This window comes from Ambystoma mexicanum, chromosome 1p (genome assembly GCF_040938575.1).
Source record: "Ambystoma mexicanum isolate Mex_15411 chromosome 1p, UKY_AmexF1_1, whole genome shotgun sequence".
In the NCBI taxonomy this organism is placed as follows: Eukaryota; Metazoa; Chordata; class Amphibia; order Caudata; family Ambystomatidae; genus Ambystoma; species Ambystoma mexicanum.
In genome coordinates this window covers 630,256,524-630,279,978 of record NC_090921.1, presented here as the reverse complement: position 1 = coordinate 630,279,978, position 23,455 = coordinate 630,256,524, and the positions used below count along the sequence as shown (strand labels likewise).

Genomic DNA, 23,455 nt, shown 5'->3' with positions numbered 1-23,455 from the left:
CATTATATCACGACCTTTTCTGAATCTTTATGGTACAAGGAAATGAGAATTTCAGCAACTGCAAATGAGCAGTGCCGAGTCCAGGCTGCCTTGGTGTGCTGGATGGGGGCGGGGTGGAAGGGGTATTGGGAAATGTTCCATTAAGGTTGGCAGCAGCACTGTGGAGTGACGTCAATCCGTTTACAAGTGGATATTTCTAATCCCGTGCTCAGTGTTCTGTTGACTTCCTCTTCCTGTACCAAAACGATTTCCCGTTCTTTCAACACCTAAAGGTTGGATTGCCAAACCTGGACGGACAGGTCCAATTTGGATTGGTTGTCATTACACGTTGACTGCAAGGGGCTCTATAAAGCGGGGGGCTGGGCCCTATTTTAACAGGCATCCTTCGAACTGAGCATAGACTGGTGGCTTGCATCTGAAAGGTAAGTGTACACGTGCGATTGGCGACTCTCCTACGTGCCTGTGGGTCCTTTATGTAGTGCAGTGTAGAGCCCGGTGCTGTCCTGCACAGACGATTCCCGCAGCTGCTATGCATTCCCCACTGCTGCGCTTTCCCCCTGCTGCGCATTCCCCCTACTGCTCTTACCTTACAACAGACGAGGTGGGAGCAGACGGACAGAAGAAACCTGCTTAAGAATATTCCAGAACGTTTTCTGAGGTTGGCTTTGACAGGAATAGTGGGAAGCAGAAGGATGATTAAAATGGTCACAGCAGAAAAAATGCAACCTTTTATATCAAAATCATGTAAAATGAAATCAATCAGGTGGTGATGCAATTATTTCTCGACAGAGTGAGCTTCCACCCTGTACACTTGGGCCCACGATTGGGGCCCCCATAACCGAAACGAGATACATTTATTTTATTGGGGTGCTTTTGTGCGTTCCAGAAGATCTGGTCCAAGGTGATCTTTTATAGGGTATCTTCATTGCGTTGTTCTTCCTTCCCATTACGCTGGCCCTTCTCCCTCCCTTGCGCCGACCTGCCTACATGCCCCTTGCTTTGTTGCTCCTTCCCCTTTGTTGTGTTGCTCCTTTGCTCTTGCACTGTCTTCCTTCCCTCTTGCACTGTCGCTCCTTCCCCCTTGTGCTGTCACTCCTTCCTCCTTGCGTTGTCACTCCTTCCGCCTTGTGCAATTGCATTTTTCTCTCTTGTGCTGTCCCACCCACTTCCTTGTGCTGTCCCTCCTTTCTTCTTTGGACTGTTCGTCTTTCCTTCCCTTCCTCATCCTCCTGTGCTGGCCCTCCTCCCCTTGCTCTGTCCCCCTTGCGCTTTCCCTCCTCCCCTCCTTGCGCTTTTCCCCTAACCCCCTTGTACTCTCCCTCCTCTCCATGCACTGTTCCAACTTCCCCTTTGCTCTGATGCTCCTTCCCCTTGCGCTGTCGATTCTTCCCGCCGTCCTGTCCCTCCTTCGCCCTTACGATGTTGCACCTCCTCCTTGCCTGTTGCTCCTCCCCCCTGGCACTGTCCCTCCACCCCACCCCGTGTACGGTTGTTCCTTCTGCCTTGGCTGTCACTTCTTCAGTCTTGGCTGTCACTTCTTCCACCTTGCACTGTCGGTTCCTCCCCTTGCACTGTCTCTCCTTCCCCTTGTGCTGTTTCGCCTCCCCCTTGCGCTATTGTGCCTATCCCCCCTTGCAATGTCCCTCCTCCACCTTTATGCTGTCCCGCCTCACCCCCTCGCACTGGCCCTCCTCCTCCTTTTGTGCTGTCCCCTTTGCGCTTTCCTACCTCCCCCTTCTACTGTCTCTCTTCCCGTGTTGCCCTGTTGCTCCTCTCCTTTGCACTGTCCCTCCACCCTCCTTTGTGCTGTTCCTCCTCCCCCCTTCCGCTGTCCTCCACCTCAGCCCTTATACTGAACGCTCCTTAGGTCTTGGGCTGTCCCTGTGCCCACCTTTGCGCTGTTGATCAGCCCCCGTGTGCTATTTTTGCTCTGCTCCCGCCCCATTGCCCTGTCACTCCTTCTGCCCATTTGCACTGTCACTCCTGCCTTCAAATGTTGTACAATGCTCCTGCGTGTTGTTGCTGGCCGAGCTTTCATCTATTGGATTTTGTATTCTTACTTGTTTTGCCATTTATTTCTTATTCCTCCCCCCCACAGTGCTCCTCTCATCCCCCCCGGCACTACCCTCAAATCTCTCCCATGCTGTAATTTCTCATCCCTTCCATCAATGCTAAATTGAAAATGCGTTAAAATACAAAAACAAAATTATTGTTTTCTGCACTTCGAGACCCCTGCTTTCTGTGCACTGTATTTCTCTCTGAGTAACATTTTACTCGTTCCTATTTTTATGTCCCTTCGAGTACCCTCAGCACATCTTTCTGGCATATCTTTCTGTGCACACCCCACTGAGCGAGTGTCGATGCTGTGGACTGTATCAGAGACACTCTTTGGCTGGGCAGCCTGTTTGGGGGAGAGGGAGGCAAACGTTTATTAGGTCAAACGTATATTTGGACTTTTCCGGCCAATACAGAATTCCCTCTCAAATGATGTATTTCGCCTCTACAAACCATTATATCACGACCTTTTCTGACTCTTTATGGTACAAGGAAATGAGAATTTCAGCAAATGCAAATGAGCAGTGGCGAGTCCAGGCTGCCTTGGGTTGCTGGATGGGGGCGGGGAGGAAGGGGTATTGGGAAATGTTCCATTAAGGTTGGCAGCAGCACTGTGGAGTGACGTCAATCCGTTTACAAGTGGATATTTCTAATCCCGTGCTCAGTGTTCTGTTCACTTCCTCTTCCTGTACCAAAACAATTTCCCGTTCTTTCAACACCTAAAGGTTGGATTGCCAAACCTGGACGGACAGGTCCAATTTGGATTGGTTGTCATTACACGTTGACTGCAAGGGGTGTTAGGCCCGGATGGGCCTACACAATAAGGACAGGCACACCGAGTCGGGGCCTGGGATCAGGCCTGTTGATGTAGCACGGGCGGTGGAATTGTTCATGCTTTTTATAACACGCGTCGTTGGTGCGGAGCCGCGTGGGCGTGTGCTGAGAGCAGGGCCGGGATCGTCGTGGAGCAGCAGATGCGGAGGAGGACGCGGGCGCTTGCAGGCCGGCGGTGTCTGGCGTGGGCTGCGGAGCAGGATGGGCACCTATGGCGAGGAGGAGGAGGGGGAGGACTCAGCTGCCTGAGGAAACGCCTCGTCGCCAGTTGTTAGGCCCGGATGGGCCTACACAATAAGGACAGGCACACCGAGGGTTCTTGGATACGTCTTCTTTATTTCGTTACCACTTTCAAACTGACCACCCGAACTCCCTCCCCCTCACGTCACGCGTCACGTGTTCCGCTCACGTGACACCGACGCTGTCTCTTAAGGAGACAAGCCCCGCATGACAAGGGGCTCTATAAAGCGGGGGGCTGGGCCCTGTTTTAACAGGCATCCTTCGAACTGAGCATAGACTGGTGGCTTGCATCTGAAAGGTAAGTGTACACGTGCTATTGGCGACTCTCCTACGTGCCTGTGGGTCCTTTATGTAGTGCAGTGTAGAGCCCGGTGCTGTCCTGCACAGACGAATCCCGCAGCTGCTATGCATTCCCCACTGCTGCGCTTTCCCCCTGCTGCGCATTCCCCCTGCTGCGCTTACCTTACAACAGACGAGGTGGGAGCAGACGGACAGAAGAAACCTGCCTAAGAATATTCCAGAACGTTTTCTGAGGTTGGCTTTGACAGGAATAGTGGGAAGCAGAAGGATGATTAAAATGGTCACAGCAGAAAAAATGCAACCTTTTATATCAAAATCATGTAAAATGAAATCAATCAGGGGGTGATGCAATTATTTCTCGACAGAGTGAGCTTACACCCTGTACATTTGGGTTCACGATTGGGTCCCCCATAACCGAAACGAGATACATTTATTTTATTGGGGTGCTTTTGTGCGTTCCAGAAGATCTGGTCCAAGGTGATCTTTTATAGGGTATCTTCATTGCGTTGCATATTACACACTTTGCTACTGTTTTACTCAACTAAATGTCACTCATTTTATTGACAGTAAGCATGAAAGGCAGAAAGTACCCGGCCTGCCAAAATTCGAACATAGGCATGTAGGTTACACACACATCTCTAGAGATCTTTCTAAATGTCTACCAAGCCCTTTGGCATCAAACTTACTCAGTAGAAGGAAATGTTGCTCTTCTACCGAGCAAGTCATTTGCACACAAAATGAATGCAGAGCATGCTTAAACTAGCTCTCAAATAATGTTCTGCAAGCCTTGCATTTTTAGTGCATGTCACTTTTCATTTCTGCATTTATAACAAATACAGGACTCCAAGCATGACGTGAGCATAAAAGAGATGACTGGTTGATTATCTCACTCACAGCTGACATGGGACATCTTGAGATTAATTTCCAGCCATATATAGATTCTGAAAAACCCACATGATACAATCACCTTCTTGTAGTCATTGGACCTCATTACGAGTTTGGAGGTAGGCATGCCGTTTTTAGCAGCATGGCTACCCCCAAACTTGGGTCCGGGTCCCGCAAAAGGAGACTTACCGGGCCATTCCGACCTTGGAGGGCCCGGTAATTCCCTTTCGTGGGACCCAGTATGTCCCCATTCCCATTGAGCCCCATTGGGCTCAATGGGAATGGGGAGGATGCTAACAATGGGCCCGTTAATGACGAGCCCGTTGTTAGCATCCTGTACTGCTAGCGGGTGCCGCTCTGTACTTCTGGTCTGGCAAGGCTTCCAGAGCGGGACCCGCTGCAGAACTCGTAATGAGGAGGCCCGCAATGAACGGTGCCGGTCCCTTACTGGCACCGTTCATTCCTTGGCCGCCACATTCGAAATGAGGCTCATTGTTTTACACAAGCATGCAGCTTGTTGTTATGCATAAAATTTATAGTTCCTCGAAAAAGTAAACACCTCTTTTCAACATCAAAAAGTTGTCATCATGGACCAGTCAGCATACATGGGTCATTTCATCAATCTTTATAGATCCCCGCACCTCCCACATGCCCAGGATGCGTCTGTGAGGTGTGGCCTAGGCATGATGAGAGTGGCGCTGAGAGAAGGTGATGAGGGAGCACCGTGCTGAGAGGCATGCCGTCAGTGCAGCGCACCCTGGGGCAATAGCCACCCATTGGCTAATCTTCAGGCTATATGGCATTTGAGAGGCATAGAGGCTCCTATATATATGGATATTGGCCAATCGGAAGTGCCAGGTATATAAAGGCTCTCAGAGTTCATAGAGTGTCGCATGAGAACACTCATTAAACATTCTAAGGTTTATAATTAAGGCTCCCGGATTTATGGTAGTTATTTTGCACCATTTCCATCTGTATTTATCCATATTTAGCTTGTTGTCATTTTTTCTGTATTCATCATTAAAAAAAAAAAAGCTGTAACTAGTAGTTTCTATGTGTATTTACATGCAAAAACACATTAGCTTTTGCATGCCTGTAATGCGAAGTATGTACAGCTGTGTTCTTGCCCAACAAGCCAAGGGATGCACATTTGCAACCATTTAAGCAATTTAAAAAAGTAACGAAATTCCGTTTTAAACACTTCTGTTATATTGCTTTGCACAGCCACTCCCTGCAATGCATGTTTGACAACTTAAAGACCCAACCAAGAGGCATGAATTTCTATTTTTATCAAATGTTTGCAAATAAATACTGAAAGGAATGAGCGATTTAGTCTGTATTTATGTGTAAAAATCTGTAAAAACAGAAAACACAGATCCTTGGTTATAATTGAGCTTTGTAGCTCCTGCCCCATAGCCTTACCAGGAGCAAGGGGGTCCTGAAAACTGTGTTAAAGGCCCAAGCAAAGGCATTTAAAGAGGCTTATCAGCCTGTATCCACTGGTACGGCCTAAAGGAAGGTCTATAAAGCTATTGTTGTCTGGATTTGTTTTGTGGGGAGGAAATATGCCTGGACTGGTTGCTGGGAACTGGCTGTGTTGTAAGGCAACCTGTCCCAACGTGCTGCCGGGAGATGCAGAGGTGGGTTTTGGAACTGTGTCAGACTGTATCTGCCGGGTGCAGCTGTACCGGCTCAAATAGATCAAGAATTGGCTAATGGGAAGTTTCCACACCATTCCTTAGGACCATCATTTACTATAATGAATTATCCTACAGTGAGCAGAAGAGAGCTGTGTGAGCAGCAGTGCAGGAAGGTGCTAGCAACATCTCGGTCTTCACAGAGTTGTGATGTAAAGAAAAGTCAGGCAAGAGGGCAGGGCTGCACTTGGCCAGTTGGAGGTGGGGGCTCAGGAGTGGAACTGAGTCAGGGGCTGCATGAGAGGGACTTGCAAAAGTGGACGGGCATGTTAGGAAAAGCAAAGCTGTGGCTCTTACATGTGGAGGAAAAGCGTGTAAAAAGTTACCAGAAAGCTGACTTTGTGGTTGGCATGACAACACTAAATGTATTTCTTGTTCCATTACGCCGACGTAATCCAACAGTGGGCTGTTTAACTACTTTTCTCCCAATCAGTTCTATACCATTTGCTAGGATGGCGTAGTGATCTTTCTTTTCGCAGCCAGAGGGAGTTGGACTATATTTGGGCTACTTTCCTGGAACCTTTTGGCTGCATGTGGGTTTCGTTTCTGGATAATCCCTTTGAGAATAATCAACTCCTTGCTGCCCGCTGCCCCTCAGGCCTTCTACTGCTGTTCCCACATGCTCCTGCTGGCTGGAGTGTACATTGGAAGTCAACACAAGCAGAGGCACAAGATGTTGCTTCCATCCTCGTCTTTCCTTGCAACTTCACAGGGCTGCAGCCATGAGCAACGCATGAGGTGGAAGGCAGGTCGGTTATGTTCCGAATCATGTGAGAGACTTCAGAAATTTCAAAAGGGGAATCAGTTCCTTCTCTATTCTCACTGCAGCAGTAGCTCACAGTTGTTTTCATCACTGGACCCCCTACTCTTGCATGGGACTGGGGGCCATATTGGAAGCTGGATTCAAGCTCACAGCTCGCTTTGGTACCCCTGCTTCCCAGGAAGAACTGTAGCCTTGCACGAGCAGTCGAGCTGTGTCACCTGTGGGGAAGAGGATCCTAAATTTGTAGGAAACAGTACTTGACTAGCATCAATGTCAGTAACAGGTCTGAACTCATGTTGGGCCTTAAGCTAATTCGGGTGGGCCTAGGTCTTCAGGTTCACCCTGCCTACACCAATTGCGGGTAGGAGGTGGCAGGCTTCTAAGTGTCAACTTCTTTATCTCTGTATTCTGTTGCAAGAATTTTTACTCCATATATATTTTTTTTAGTGTTTGCTTCTTTCTAGTGACTGGTACTCTGCTTATGTGTAGGGCTGGTCTTCCCCATCATCATCGTCACTGTTAATTCAATTGAGAACGATCAGAAGAATTGTGCAAGAAAGACTGTAGTCAGTGCCCCAGTAGGGCAATTTAATTAAGAGAAGAGAATACAGGCTGGGTTTAAAAGTGTCTGGATCATCACTTTCTGTTAAGTTCTGAACAGAGTGACATTGTCAAAGTATACATGTCTTAGATGAAGACTCTACACATTGTATAAGGACTCGGATGAGAAAGAAAAGGGAGTACTGGCCAGGATGCTACATTGCTTTAGAAGGCAGGAGACAAAAAAGTCACAATCCAATTAAATCATGTGTTAGAAATGAAAACAGAAAGAAATGAAATCTCAACACTCATTGGGGATTCCATTTTGAACAAAGCAAGTTTCACTTTTTTTGATCTATAAGAGAATAGCCCTTACCCCTTTTAGCCACATGGGCATCTATAGATATGATAACAAGTAACTATCATCAACGTTTAGAGGTGTTTTCATGCACAAATTATTACAGGCACCACAATATACTATTGGTGTCTAAACAACAGGGGGTGCATATTCATTACACCTCCAATTTTCAGAATCTTTCGGTTCCTTAAAAGAGTTTTTTTTGTTGCAACCTCGGCAGTGTCTTTTTCTCGCTCCATAATCAATAATTTAAATGTACTGTTGCCAATACAAAGACTAGTATTACTAATGCTCAGCACAGCATTGTGCAATGGCCAGGGGCGTCAGCTGCTGCACAACCTCTGACCTGCTGTGAAGTCATGGACTTCACTGTGCCCAATTGACACTGGAAAATCAGGCCTGTTGAGCACAATGATATGATATGAAATGATGTGGCATTTATAATGCACCTGTACACAAGTGTTTGTAGGCCAGACAAAACAAGGAGGGGGGAAACAAGGGAGGACACAATAACGATCTTACTAGGCCTTGTGTCATTCAGATCGTGCATGTGCGGGGAAAAGGGAAGGAGAGAAGTGCCAGGTGGCAGGGGAAGGGGGAAGTGCAGTTAACCCACAAGTGCAGCCAGCGGGGGGGTTCATAAGTGCAGAGAGAAGGGACTGTAGGCTAGCAGATACAGACCCTACTGGAGAGCCCAGAGGCAGTGCAAGTGCAACTGGACATGTAGGAGCCTGGGCCAGAGTTCAGAGGGTAACTAGGTTATCAGTTCACAGAGCAGTCAGGTGCATCAACAGGAGAGAGGAAGAGAGAAAGCGGAAGCGAAAAGGAAGATCTTGAGTTGCTTCCAGAGTCCGAAGGCTCCTTCTCTCCTTCTTCAGCTGGGGCAGGTTAAAAATGGTGGCCCTTAACCGCTACTCTAATTCGTGAGCAAGGAGAGTGACTGAGGAAGCAACTCTCCAAATCCCTGACCTGCTGAGTCCTGCGCCTGGTGCCACTTGAGGGTCTGTAGGAGGTCCTGAAGAGGTCAGATCTTTCATGCCATTGCCTGAGCAAAGGTATTTTAAAAACATGTATTAAGCAGTGAAATACTTTATTTCGGCAGCACACCATAAAAGCCAGGTATAACGCAACACAATACAAGAACATATACAATTCATTGCAAAGTAATAAATATCACAACAGCACAGTATAAAAGTCCAACATCATTCACCCTAAAAGTGCAAGTGCATAGCATATTCCCAATTCAAATCATAGAAAAATGACATTTGGCGTGAGCAATTTTGCTATTAAACAACCACACTCATCTACAATAATGAGATGTTCAGTTTTAGATGGAGAGAGAAAACATTCCCTCATGAAAGGAGTGGTAAATATACAGATTATGTGTATGAGACAGTTTACATGAATGAAGGTGCATGCATGTGTGAGTGTGAGTGAATGAAAGTGAGTGTGTGTGTGTGGAGTAACTATGTACGTTCATATTATGTGTGCTTGAGGACGTTTGAATGAGTATGCCTGAGTTAGTGAGTGTGTCTGATTTTTGACAAGGTTTCCATGGATCGTGTTAGGGTTATGTCCCCTCAAATGTGTTTGGCAGGGGAAGCAGACCTGTTGCTTGCCATGGGAAAAACACATACCACAGGAAAGTGGTTTATAGTGGCATTACAGTCACTTTTGGGGATAGAGGGTATGAAAACATTTCAAAATGTCAATACGAAGGGCATATTTTGAACACAGAATGACAATGTTGAACAGTGGCAATAGTGGCATAGCTTGGGCACTGAGAAAAATAAAACATTGTAGGCCAATGCTGGTATATCTTAGCACATCCAGCATGGACACATCTTCTTACAGTGGCAATATTGGACTATTAGCAAATGAACTTCTTCTATTTCTTCTATTGGAAATAGTGGCATTACTAGGCACAGTCAACATGAATGTGTTTTTATGGCAATCATTGCATATTTTGGTGCAACCAGCACAACAATGTTACATTAGCAGTACTGGCATAATTGTGCAGAAGCAACATGAGTGTGTTGTAATAGTGAAATTACTGGCATATATTGGCAACTCTAGAATTAAATAAAGCTTCTTACAGTGGCAATATTGGCATTGCTTGCCACAGCCAAATTGAGTGAGCACTTACAGTGGCAATATTGACCATTTATTTGCACACTCAGCATGGCAATGGTGTTCTACAGTGGCAATGCTGGCATAGCCAACATAATAATATCTTTGTACAGTGGCAATACTGGCAATATATAACACAGCCAACATGAGAATATTTTTACACTGGAAATACTGGTGTATTGGTTCAGCCAGCATGAAAACACCTTGCAGTGGCGATATTGATATTATAGGTAACAGCAAACATCAGTGTTTTCTTATAGAGGCAATACTGTCACATCCAGTATAACAATGTCTTCTCACATCGTTATTGGGCACAACCAACATAAGTGTGTTTTGCCATGGCCATGCTGGCATTTATTGTGGGCACACGCATCATGCAAAGTGGACTGGAAATTGCCACCTACTGTTGATGAAGTGGTAGCATATTGATTTGTTTCATGTGTGAACTTAGAAAACCGCTTGAACATCAAAACATTTCTACATTGTCTGGCTTCTTACCTCATTTTTGAAAATAAATGTGTCATAAAATGCATTATTTTAAGACATTTCTTAAAAATATGCTCGGTGGAAATCCCATTGATTTGTTGGTGTTCCTTTAAAATGTATAGTTAATTATAGTTACCAATGGGAAATACTAATATGACTCAAGCCAAAAAAACAGCTACCTCTCTAGCATACCTTAACGCTTTAAATCTGTGACTACAAAAGTTACACTCACTTTATGGAAAATCACCCAACCAATGGAGCTATATGTGAAAACCTCACGGTTGTTGATACATTTATACCTGAGCTGCTTCCTTCTTAACTCTGGCTTTGTTTTATCACTGCATTGCCTCACTGGCAATTACGTTAAGTGCCATGATGACATGGCCTTCCATCCCTTGGCAAGTGATAGGGCTTGCATGTCTTCTGCATGGCCAAGTTGTGAGCAATGTAATTGGTTAACAGGAGAGTTTGCTTACAATTCACTGACCCAGATCAGTTGCAAATAATGATATACTATATAATAAAAGGCCAGATGTTTGTTTGTCTGAAGCTGTCCTGCTCACTTTGCCTGTTATCACTGCTAGAGGGAGCTGTTGTCTTATGCATGCAACAATAAAACTTCAAGTTTGTCTTCCAGGGGAACAGAATGTGTATTTCAACAATGATAACATGCAATTAGCTGCAGAAAAGGCCCATGACAGGAATATCACTTTAACAGCATAGTTTAACTTGCTTACACTAAGAAAATATGTACATTAAAAAAAAACATATAAACAGAAATTTATTTCATTAAGCACTATTTCTCTAACAAAATAAATAACTCTATTTTTCAATGTACTTATGTATTATGAAATTACTCATTGTAATATTTCTTTGTATGCATTATTATATCAATAATATTCTTCATGTACGTTTTAAACTTTGTTTGATTTCAATTTACTTATTTTATGAGATCATGCCGACTTTTAATCATGCTGTACATGAATTGTATTACTCTGGCATCCCACAACATTATATATTTGAATGGGAAACCCATAAGTGGAATCCAAGACAATGAGGAGCAGATACAACAATTGTGCGTATTACTATGTTGAAGTTTCAACAGATTCTGGGAGATTTTGTTTGAGGTTACTACTCCTCCACATAAAAGGATCAAGAACCTTTACAAACAATTGTGTTTCTATTAACATAAATTACGTTAGAATACAACACATAATATATTTACACACTGAAAATGTTTTCCTTTATGCACATATGCCCATGTACACAGGCTTTTCCACTAGTCAATAATAAATGCCTCACAGGTTTAGAGTGATGCTGACAAATGCAAATGTCAAAAGCAACACAATAGTTGTTAAAGTGCTCAGGTTGACCAGGTCTCAAATGATTGTGAAGTCATTTTTAAAAACATTTTTATTTTAAAGCTTTCAGCGTAAAAAAATACAAACTTTTGCTTTTGAAAGAAATGTTCCTACTTTCACAAACACAAGCCAAACACTTCCTCCTTTTCTTTTCCTTCATCAATTTCAATCCTGGTTTGGCTATGTGTTTTACATTTGCCTAGTAAAATTCCATTGTAACAGGTCCATTATTTGATTGTTCTTGAGGATTGGCTCAGCCTCTTTCGCATTATTTCCAGATACATTCCCAAGCCTCTTGGCTCGTCGTACACCACTGACCACCATAAGTCTGGGTCTAGATCACATGTTGGCATTAATATTGGTTGTAATAGGCGTCCCCTTTCTGTTCTTAGTTCTGGACAAAACAGAATCAAGTGTTGTGTTGATTCTTTGTCTTGTTTGCGTAATCGACATCCTTTTTCCTTTACCAGGTCGTATTTCAGCCGATTGATTTTTGTTCTTAAGATATTCAAGCCAAGCGCATTACTGGATCTCTATGGTTCTGGCTGGTGCTTTTTTCTAGATATCCTGGCAAAGTCTGTGGAAATCTAGCCATCTTAGAGGACAAAGTGTGGAAATTCGAAGCTGCTCGCGCACGTTCTGTTTCTGCCCAATCAACTGACAACAGGAGTGTTTTCACTTTCTATGGCTGTTTGCACAGGGCTTCAGTTGTTACATTCATGTTTTGCAATATCTCCTTACATTTAGTCTTCCATTCAACTAGTGGCCAGAAAGGCATTTTTTCTGTTTCTTTTTTCAATATTAAGTATTGTGGTGGATAGTTGAACAAAATTATCTTTCCGAAGGTGGCAAGAGCTTTCCAGACAATTCAGACTTGCATTGAATGTAGTCCCAGTTCATGTCGTATTATGCTTATTGGTACGCAGGACGGGATTCTCAAGATTTTGCGCCAGAATCTGCCCTCAAATCTGTCCCAGGTTTCCCACGGGATTCTCCGGGCTGTTTCACCTGCGTATGTAATAGATGGAATTACTTTCGCATTGTAGAATTCCACGATCGGGCGTATTGAGAATTTGCAAAACTTGCTTTTCAATATTAGGGCCTGTGCTGATAATTGGTCCATTTTATGCTGGAAATGGTCATTCCAAAGCTGGTCACTCCAGTTGGCACTTATGATCGCTCCCAGATATTTTGTACTTTTCACTATTGTTATTGCTTTTTTATCTATGTGCCATTTGAATGATCTTTTTGCCATTGGACCTGACTTTTTGATTATCGTTATTGCTGATTTTTCCGGATTTATTTCTTTGTTTGATTTCTTTCACATATGTGTTTAGAGCTCTCAAATTTTTCTGTAAGCGGATTGGAGTTTTGTCCATCACTATTAGGTCATCTGCATATAGGAGATAACCTATTTTGGTTTTGCCTATTTTTGGCGAGCTCGGTCTCGACGGTTCCAGACACTCTTTCACTTCTAGGATATGGAAGTTATAAAGTATGGACGCTAGCGGGCAGCCTTGTTTTAGCCCTCTCTTTGTTGCAATTGCACCAGATAGATTTCCTTTTTGGTCCAATCTCACTTGCATCGATGTATTTGTGTGCAGAGCTTTCATGGCTTTTATCACATCTGGCGGGTAGCCTTTTTCTGTCATCTTTGACCACAGAGTTTGTCGGTCTACTCTGTCGAAGGCTGCATCCATGTCTATTGAAGCAATAAACATTTTTTGGTTTTCTTGAATGGTTTTTGCTTTTAGTAGGTTGAGAATTAGTAGGTTTAAACTACAATCTACATTTTTTACAAAACCCGCTTGCCTGTGATCGTAATTCCCTGAGCTTATTAACCATTCTTTTAATCTTTTTAGGAGTATACCAGCAAAAAGTTTGCCTATCATGTCCAGAAGAGATATTGGGCAGTAATTCTCGGGACACGCCCTGTCTCCTTTATTATGCATGGGAATGGTTATCGATGTTGTCCATGATTCTGGTATGTGTCCTCTCTTTAAAATTCTTGTCAAGAGTACTAGACACATGTCTGCCCAGACTTCTGGGGCCTGCTTTAGAGTTTTATTCATCAGGCTATCAGGCCCTGGTGCTCTTGATCTGCTTGTTTTTGAAATCAATAACAGGATTTTGCTTTTTCTTGAATTTCATATCCCATCCCGTTTCATTAGTTATTTCTTGTTTTAAAGCATCTTCCACGGCCTCAGTTATATTTCTCTTGAAAGTATTGCTTCCATTTTGCTTCATGAATGGGGTTGAGTAGTTCTTCGACTTGAGGCTTGCCTTTTTGGTTTAGCAGAGTCCACAGAAATTTGGCATGTTTCTTGCGGATTGCCATCAGCATATTTTCTGAATCCTTTTGAAAGAGTAATGCTCTGTGTGATTTGGCCCAGTTGCAATATACTTTTTTAGTGTCTTTCTTTTTGCTTTCACACAGTTGATGATCTGTTTTTTCAAAGCTCTCAAGTCTTTAGCTAGCTGACATTTTAGTCCCGCTATTTCGGAGTCAAATTTGTACGTAATAGTTTTGTGTCCCTTCTGTTTGATCCATTGGCTTCCCGGAAAATTGTGAGGCAAGCTTCATACTCCACATCATTTCCTGTTGTTGTTTCCCATTTTTCTATTGATTTTACTAATGTTGGGATTGATTTTGTTGACAATCTCAGTCTGTTTAGACCATTATTCGCATTGACTTAGGTTGTTCAAGTTTTTCTTAATTCCTTATCACTTTTTTGATGTGTAACTGGGACTAAACATGAGAGAATTAGGATTCTATGATTGCTGCTTGTTGTTGATACGATTTTTAGGGATGTTATTTTGCCAAAAGTTTCACGATCGACAAAGAAATAGTCCAATGTTGAACTTGCGTTATGGGATGCCCATGTGGGATTTCCCTCTAGATCTCCATTTACATTACGATTTACTTGTAAGAGATCACGGTTCTACATCTCAATCAGCCATTTTTGAGAACATTACTGTTTTTGTTGATTATGACTTGTGGTATTTACCTGTGCATTTTTGCTGTTGCTGCAGTCTATATTTAGATCTGCACACTAAATTATGGCCGGGCTTTGGTATTCAGATCTCAACATATCTATATATTTAGTAACTGTTTCCACTAGTGCTTCTCCATCCTTGGCCTTTATGTTCCAATATAGATTGAACATTATTTGGGTGTTTTGTTCCTTTTGTTTATTTCGTCCATCTACTTCCTGTTGCATGATTATTATTTGTATAAGAGGAGATGGTTGTATCAGACGTACTATGTTTCCGCTATAGTTGTTCTTTATAATTGTTAAAAGGCCTGCAGAGGGTCCGCTTTTTGTTTCTTTATAAGCTTTATTCAGGAAGCATGAGTCACCGTGTATACATGGGGATTCTTGTGGCCAGCACTCTTGGATGCAGATGATGTCGGCTGTTAGTACTTCCTCATTTAAGTTTTCAATTAGATGAAGAAATACTTGTGTATTCCAAGAGGCAAATCGGATTGTTTCTGGCGGCTCTCGACCTTCGATCTAGCATTTTCTCTTTGTAGTCAACATTTCAGTTAACCAGCCCCATGGTTTTTCCATATCGATTTTTGTTTCCATTACATGTGCGCTGTTGTTTTTTTGAGCATCTGACATCTTCTCCTCATTACCTTTAATTCTCATGCGAAGTGACACTGTTGGAGAAAACCTTATGGGTCTATGATCAGTTTCCTCTGCGATTAACTCCACTGATGAGTACTTTGATTTTTCAAGACTTTTTTTCTTTGGTGCATTCTGTTTTGTTTCTTGTTCGCTCTGATGTGATCCTTCCATCTTAAAGTCAAAGCCAAGTACTCGGAGTTCATCCACGGCCAGTCATACTAAATTCATTACTGCCTTTGAGTTTAGATGAATGCAGATTCTATCCATTTCATCTTCTTTAGGAAGAGCCATCATTCTGATGTCCTTTGGTTCAATGACTCTCAGTTGTGACACATTGTGCAGTAGCTTCATTAAGTTTGATCTGCTTAGGATAAAGCCGTCATTTGCTCTTAAGACTCTCTCCATTCATACTTTATATGTATTGCACTTGTTTTCCTCTGGCTTCTGTTTGTTCTTATCGCTCCTTGTGTCTTTCTTTTCCAATTGTTTCTGTACTTATTTTGATTGCAAGCTCCTGATGGAATGTGTTCTCCTTCTTTCCCGGCCTTGGTTAGACTGGTCTATCATTACTTTGAATGGGATGCGGTTCTTTTTTTCTATTTCATTCTTTGCCTCTAGCTGATGTCTTTTTTCTTGTAATGTACAGAATATCGGTGATGTTGTTTCCATACATTCCAGGTCTTCATTGATTGAGCTATTTTTCCTATACGCTTTTTCTTCGACATCCTGCTCCTCTATCTCTCGTGAGCTTTTGTCCTCATATGCTGACAAGAGTAGTAATACTTCATGGTCATTGCAGTCACTTATGGAGCTTTCTTGCTTCGTTTCTAGCTCAACATATTCTCGTTCTTGTTTCTTTTGTTCTAAGACCTCTTCTTTTTTTTTTTTGTTTACATTTGTTTTTAGAATGAGGGTCGTAGTCTCTTTTCCTAGAGGTTTCAAGTTTCGGATGAACTGTCATGTTCCTTCATTTGTCACACATTTTTGAATTGGCAGGTTTTTAGTCTTTTTATTTGGATTCTCCTAAGCCACCTTTTGTCTTTTATTTTGTTTTTCTAAAGGTTTATTTGGCCTTGCTCGTATTTCTTGCCTTTTTTGATCGTTTATATTTTCCACGTTAAATAATGGGAAAATATCCTTGTTTTGTTTTGGACAATCACTTCATTAGGAGCTTGTAGTTGTTTTTGGTTTTGTTTGTTGATGTCTAATACAAGAGCACTTCTATTTCCACCAATCGCTGTGGCCATTGTATTTCTGTTGGCACTTTTTTCTAATGCTGGCCATTCTTCAGGTGGAAATTATTTGCTCACATCTCCCAGAAGCTAAGAGGAAGTCGTGATCCGACATTTCCATTTTCTCTTGCTGTTTTTTGGGGTCCATTTTCGGCTCTTCCTGGTTGGTGTTATGTTTCAATGAAATTGGGAGGTCTTTCTTTTTGAAATGCCATCTTATTGATTTCACCTCTGATAGTGAATTGGCTCGGGGTATGGTCTTTTGGGAAAATGCTTGTTTCTGTGATCCGCTTACGCCATTGTTTATCTTGCTTATTGTCTTTTCTTTTTCTTGTAGCAAAGTGTTTGTGGGTTTTTGTATGGGTGGTTGTTTCTTTCCCTTTTCCAAACCACCCGTTTTTCCTTTCTTGTATGGGCTCAATTTATTTTTTTGTGTGATGTCAATAAAATTTTGGAGGTTAGCTTCTCCACTTTTGTTGCTCTCCCGGCAATTATTTGGGGTCTGATTTGCCATAAAACTGTTTTTTTTGGCGTTAATGGACTTTCCACTGCATCCATGTAAACAGGCGATTCAAGACTCTGATAGGGAGGACTTTGCCTAAGTGATTTTAAAGATTTTGGTCTGTATTTGTTTTTCCTCTGTTTGAAGTCAAAGGAGGCCTCTTTCTGAGGTAAGCAGAAAGCTTCTCTACTTTTGAATCCACTGCCCTTCTCAAGAGGCATCTCACGCAGCAGGGGCCGCCACCCCACCTTAGCAGTAGAGAAAGAAAAGCTACTCAACAGTAGCAGCAGGGTAGCAGGGTCGTCACAGGTCCAATGCTTGTCCAACACTCCACCAAAGTCATTTTAAAGGCCACACATTGACAGGCTAGCTTTTGATAGTATGTAATTTGGTTGCCTAACTTTGGTAGACCTTAATTCAACCATGTATTTGTAATGGGGTGATCACCCAATGCTGTACATCCCTATCTAAGCATGGCAGAATCGTGTACACCGATCTTAAAGGTTACTTAGCTAGTTGCAAATCTTAGGTCGGGCTAGACAGTACTTAGGCACTCCATCAAATATTGTTTTCTGTCTTTTTGGGTCCCACCTGTATCCTCTTAATTTCTTATCCCACAGAGCAGTCACTGGGAGAATAAGATAACAAGCACTGGCAATGCCAACCGTTTGGGTTTTTGTGTAGTCATGAGAAAGGCACTTGGCACTGCTATAGTGCTTTTAACTGGCTATTGATGGTAGAATGTGCAAAATGGTGTGAGATCCTGAGTTACTGGTAAATGCTTTATACTTATACACAAGCTGAAACTGTTGGGTTTGACAGTGCTTGCTTTAACCGGACTTCAGGGCCTTATTACAAGTTTGGAGGTAGCCATGGTGCTATATGGTGTCCGGGTTCCTTGAATGAAGAATTACTGGGTCATTCCAACCTTGGATGGCCCAGTAATTGATCATTCAAAAAAACAATCCCCATTTTAATTTGAGCCCACATAGGGCTCAATGGGAATGGGGATGGAGCTAATAACGGGCCTGTTCACAACGGGCCCCTTATTAGCTCCCTGGTCCCCTTGCAGGACCCACAAAGGACGTCTGGTCTAACCAGACGTTCTGAGCGGGTCCCGCAAGGGAACCTCGTAATAGGGCGGAATGGGTTTACTGGCACCGGCACCATTACCGGTACCGGTAAACCCATTCTGTCAACCTCGTAATGAGTCCATAGTGCTTAGAAATGGAGTGTCTGAAGGCATCCCTAGTTCAGACATTTATATAACAGCAGTAGCATGTTTACAACCCCAAAAAAGTCATTAACTGTCAGAAGACTGCTTTGAAAAAAAACTGGCAGGCACTTTGAGTGCAAGGTTTGATGGTAAGGTTTGATTAAATCAAGCTAAAAGAGTTGCCATGAGGAGGTGTTTTAGGTGTGTGGGGGTGGGGGCAGGAACTGGGTGAGAATGGCCATAGCGATTAGCATGGCCATGGGCAGTCAATGGGTGGCCAAATAACCAAATAGCCCCCTCAAGCTTTGTGTTCCTCCTCATATGCCATTTCTCCCTATCTGTGCTCTAATGTAATAGTTTCTTCTTTTAGGTGGCCGTAAACTCATCCTAATAACCCTTACTTTATAATCTGGAAGTTCAGTAACAATGTTACAGTGTGTACTCTTGTTCACAAACATCTGCTTTCCCTATCCCTAGGGAATGATATTAATTAGGTTTCTGGTTCACGTTTCAGAAACAGGCGAGAACATGGCTCTGTGCTTTCTCTTCCTTATCAGCATCCTGGGAGCTGTTTGCCAAGCCACAAGTAAGTGTTTCAAAGCACTCGCTTTGTTGCCTCAACACAACACCCTGCCAAATGTTCAGCTGAGGGAGTGGGTTATAAAGCAGATTTGGCCTTTTTGTGACTGCTGCGCCCATCTTGTGATCCAGAATCCTGCCATGCTTTTTGATTTTCTTCATCTGCGCATTGCCACAAGTGTGCAGTGGCTGGCATTTACATATTGATGCTATGCAAATTACTGAACATAAATATACCTTTAACTTCCCCCTTCCTCCCCCCCTTATCTCACTCACTCCATCCTTTCTTCCATTGCACCTGTGCGTCTCCTTCACCCGCTCACCCTATCAAAACTGCTCTATCCGTGCCCCTTCCTCCCACTCTCTGTATCATGATATGTACTCCCTGTGTCGCCACTTTTCTTACACCCCCATTCCATTGCACCTTTCAATGCTTCAATTTTGCCAGCCTGTCCTCACTGTTCAGTCGCCCCGTCTGTTCTCACTCCTTGTACTCTCTCCATAGTTGTAAAGCGCTATGAAAGGGCCTAATGGCAGCACATCGGCACTGTCCCACACACAGAATAAATAAATCCCATAGTATGTGGGAAAACCTCCTGGATACCTGTTGTGCCACATGTGCTTCTCTTTATTGGGATCCAATGTTCAGGTTTCTCGTCTTTCTTCACAGACATGGATGGCCAGGTGTTTCTCTTCCCAAGTGAATCAATCGTCAACTATGTGACCCTGAACCAGGAACTGAATGTCCCGTTGAAGAGTTTCACCGTCTGCCTGCGCGCGTTCACAGAGCTGACCCGGGACTACAGCCTCCTTTCTGTGAATAGCCTGAAAAGAGACAATGCTCTCGTCCTCTTTCACTTGACTAATCCAGAAAGAGTAATTGCCATCTATGTAGATGGCCAAGAAATGCGATTTAGGGCCACACTGAATGCACTGGAGAGGAGGCACATATGCGGCACCTGGGATTCTTCAAGTGGGGTGACTCAACTATGGCTCAATGGGAAACCACTAGCCAGAAAAGTCATGAAGCGAGGGGCCGCTATACAAACTCCTCTCAAAGTGATACTTGGGCAAGAGCAGGACTCTTTTGGTGGTTCCTTTGACAAGAGTCAATCATTTGTGGGTGAAATAAGTGATGTGCATGTGTGGGATCATGTCTTGTCGCCCGCTGATATACAGCAGGTCTTCCTTAATAACAAACACCTCAATGGCAACGTCATCAGCTGGAGGGACCTTCCCTTTGAAATAAATGGAGATGTCCTCATAGAACCAGTGCAGAAGAGTGTCTGTGAGGAACAGGCATTAACAGTGTGCCAATGCAAAATATAGGAAAATAAAGAGGGCGATCCTCAGCAAGTTCGGGTAGATATGCTATATAGTCCGCAGTAAAGTTTTCCAGCATTGCTTTCTGCAACCTTGCAATCAAGATAGCAAATAGGGTGGCTTTGTTTTGGAGGGGTCTGCTATATTATGTGCATCTTAACACTACAAATCAAACCGGAAATAGGCTATCACCCCAGTGCCCGGTATATTAGGTGTTCCAATTAACAATTGCCCTTCAATAATCATGGGCTGCTCTACTGCACTTCTGACCTCGCAGAGAGTGTTAGGCATAACCTCAGAAAGTATTGAATTCCTTTCAGCTGTGTATTTCTGTTGATTCTATTTGTGTTCCATTAACTTCAAAATATGCCACTTCCTGGTGCTGCACAAACTGAAGGCGGAGGTAACTTGCTTGGCATGGGAGGTGAAATCTTCATTTGAGCAGTGGTACGGATCACCTTCAGTGTAATGGATGGAGAGTCAACAGTCCCTGAGTCATGGGTGTCATGCAGCAGCGCTATGGGGTTCCCGAGAACATTATAATAAGTGGCTTGAGGGCTGCCTGGAAGTGCATGAGGTATTGGACTGTTCTTTGGTCTCTTGGGACGGGGGCACAAGGGGGGGTGATCACCAAGAAGAACACATCTGCATTGTATCTGATTGTGGCTCTTGGAACTGCGAGGATGTTAAAGTTTGTAGGCCTTTGTGATGGAGTGGGTAGGTGCCTGTGCATTCTTTTCATGTAGATTGTGCTTAAGTGGTTGGTGCATTTGAACATAAGACTGAAGACCTTGACGCTGATTCGAGCTTCCACTGGAAGCCCCTGGACATGTCCTAGGTCTGATGCCTCAGATGATGTTTTAGGTATGAAATGAGTCCCGCTCTGGTTCTTGTGGAGCCTTTGGGCTTTTGGCATTTTGTATGCTGTGAGTCCAGCATAGAAGGCATCGCCGCACTGTCAGTGTGCATTGATGGTGATCATTGCTATCATATGGTTTTCTCCTTTAACATGAAGGGGTAAATTTGAGATGAACTGGAAGAACAAATTATTTACCGCCAATTGCATTTTGCATGCAGGATCCTGCCATAGTCCCAGGCAGATGTTGGGCACATGTTCTGGATGTGATCTGGTTCCCTGAAAAAGGGGGGTGCTGGGAAGAGGGTTTACCAGCCTGTGGAAAATGTGTGTGGGGCCCAGGAGGAAGATTTCTGTCTTTTAGACATTGACTTTGAAGCAGTGGATATTATACAAGTTTGTAATTCAGGTCAGGTTTTGGAGACAGGGGCAGTTTTTTTGGTCTTTGTACGGCCTGTAGAGATATGTATGGCAGCTGTGGGGGGAATTAGTGTAACTGTATAAGATGATCCCTGCTCCTTGAGTAGATCCATCAGGCGTCCATGCTAGCGACGTGATACCCATTCGGAAGGGCCAGAAAATGTAAATGGTAAAGTCTTAATTTGATTTCTAAAAGTCATCAGGTTTGATGTTGATGTGCAGCATGAGGTGCAAGATTTGGGGACATCATTGCTCGGTGAGGAGAGTGGGGGGCATGGTAACCTAGACTAGCAGTTCTGTTTTGGTTAAGATGGAAGGGTATCAGTTTATGATCTGTTCAGATGTTCCTGCTAATGACTATATCCAATATAGTATGTTGGTCCGCCATGTCAAAAGTGACATCAGACAGAGAAGTGTCAGCATGGAAAGAGCGCGATTGTCGGCAAATGGCAAAGCGTGATCCCATGCTCACCTTAGGTGAATGGCATCAGCAAAAGCCTGGTTGATAGTGATTGTGGAAAGAGTGATTTTGCAAGTTGGCGTGCAGCTGTGTTGTCATGTTTCTCCTCCTTCTTTTGGCTAACGTAAGACTGGAGAGACAAAGTCACACTGTAATCAGAATCCTGAGCCTGATGTGATTGGGTGCATAGCAAAGTGATGCTGTTGTAACCACTCCTGGATGTTTTTATGAGGCCAACATGGGAAGATCTTGGAGTCCTTTCAAACTCCACCAAATCACAGGAACCCGTAGTCAACATGGCCTTGTGGAGGCAACACTGAAGGTTAAGCAGAATGTGGCAGTTTGCTTAAAGCCAGTAAAGGTTTTAATGGTAAACAGACCACTTTTGGTGGCCCTTTCCACTTTAGAGTAGTTCTTCTTCCATCTCCTCTGACAACCTCTTAGTGTAAATTATAGTGAAGTGATAGATTTAGAAATCTCCCGTTTTTCGTGTTTGAATTTACATAGGGAGTGCAAGACATTGCTTCTTCCCGACAGAAAACAGAGATTATAGCAGAGCACACACGTCAGCAGCCTCTCAAATTACTTGGGCGTCACTTTCACTTCAGATTTTTAATTCACATTTGATAGGCAGACACCCCATTCAATCTGTTTATATCTGGGTTGGACTCAGAACTGGGTGTTGGTTTCCTGCCCTGTCCCTTCCCAGGGAGATGTGCCAGACCATCATTATCTAGTTTCCTCTCTCTGTCATCTATCGATGAATACATCTAGCACTTCTGTACAGTTTTTCCAATGGTTGATTCCTTGTGTGTTTGCGCAATGAGTCATTGCACCTCCCAATAGATGCTAATAAAGTAGAACTGTTTGCAGAATGCCTCCTTTGTTTCTTGTTTTTGGGGTTTCCTGCTGCGGCTGGTAAATTTTTGAACTGTAGGAGCCAAAATGCGCTTAATATGCGGGAATGATGGAGTTCAGTGAGGAAGTCCGAATTAAACAAATGGGGTTAGGAGAGTTCTCCCTGCTTATAATGGGTTGAAATGGTGCATTTTATAGCACTTTCCTTGAAAAATTTGGTATAAAGTCACACAGTCTGGGGAAGAAAGAGACAGATATGAGAGCAGTCACTATAGGGGTTACAGCTTGCAGAATGATCATATGCTCTACTCTTCTTACACCTTTTGGTTATGTGTGATTGACGTCAGCAAACTCTTTTTTGCTTTCTCCACTCGTGTGTATCAGGATACAGAAGCAAATTCCGTTGTATTCACATTCCTGGCACTGCCATTTTTTGACTGACGTACCAGAATAAATTACCCAGAACTCAATGCCCTCGTGAATCAGGCACAGTTTACAGGTATGTGTGAAGCAGGCGTAGTAGGAGGTGGCAATAATGATGACCAGTCCATCACCAGGCTCTTTTGCTGAACAAGAACTGCCAGCACATTATAAGGTTAGAACCCGTCACTGATGACGCTTCGATATAGGTGCATAATACTTGAATATAATAGGCTGGATAAGCAGATACATTATACAAACATAGGAGACAGTCATACCAGATTGGCTGGATGCTTGGGTGTCTGCCG

General features: G+C 43.5%; 1 protein-coding gene across 2 annotated transcripts; it reads left to right on the top strand.

Moving 5' to 3' along the window:
* The first annotated feature begins 209 nt into the window (after positions 1-209).
* On the top strand, positions 210-22,744 carry LOC138577468 (serum amyloid P-component-like). 2 transcript variants are annotated; one of them, XM_069649629.1, is made up of 3 exons: positions 210-422; positions 18,746-18,817; positions 19,481-22,744. In XM_069649629.1, exons 2-3 carry the CDS (start codon positions 18,760-18,762, stop codon positions 20,137-20,139), a joined length of 717 nt encoding a protein of 238 aa, XP_069505730.1. In that variant the 5' UTR covers positions 210-422; positions 18,746-18,759; the 3' UTR covers positions 20,140-22,744. The 2 variants fall into 2 exon arrangements, with proteins under 2 accessions (XP_069505730.1, XP_069505729.1); XM_069649628.1 differs by lacking the exon at positions 210-422 and adding an exon at positions 2,762-3,427.
* Positions 22,745-23,455: the final 711 nt, after the last annotated feature.

Excerpts from the sequence above, each read along its gene's own strand:
- LOC138577468 (XM_069649629.1), top strand. The coding sequence starts at position 18,760 with ATGGCTCTGTGCTTTCTCTTCCTTATCAGCATCCTGGGAGCTGTTTGC. Across the intron at positions 18,818-19,480 it reads AGCTGTTTGCCAAGCCACAA|ACATGGATGGCCAGGTGTTT; the intron begins GTAAGTGTTTCA and ends CTTTCTTCACAG.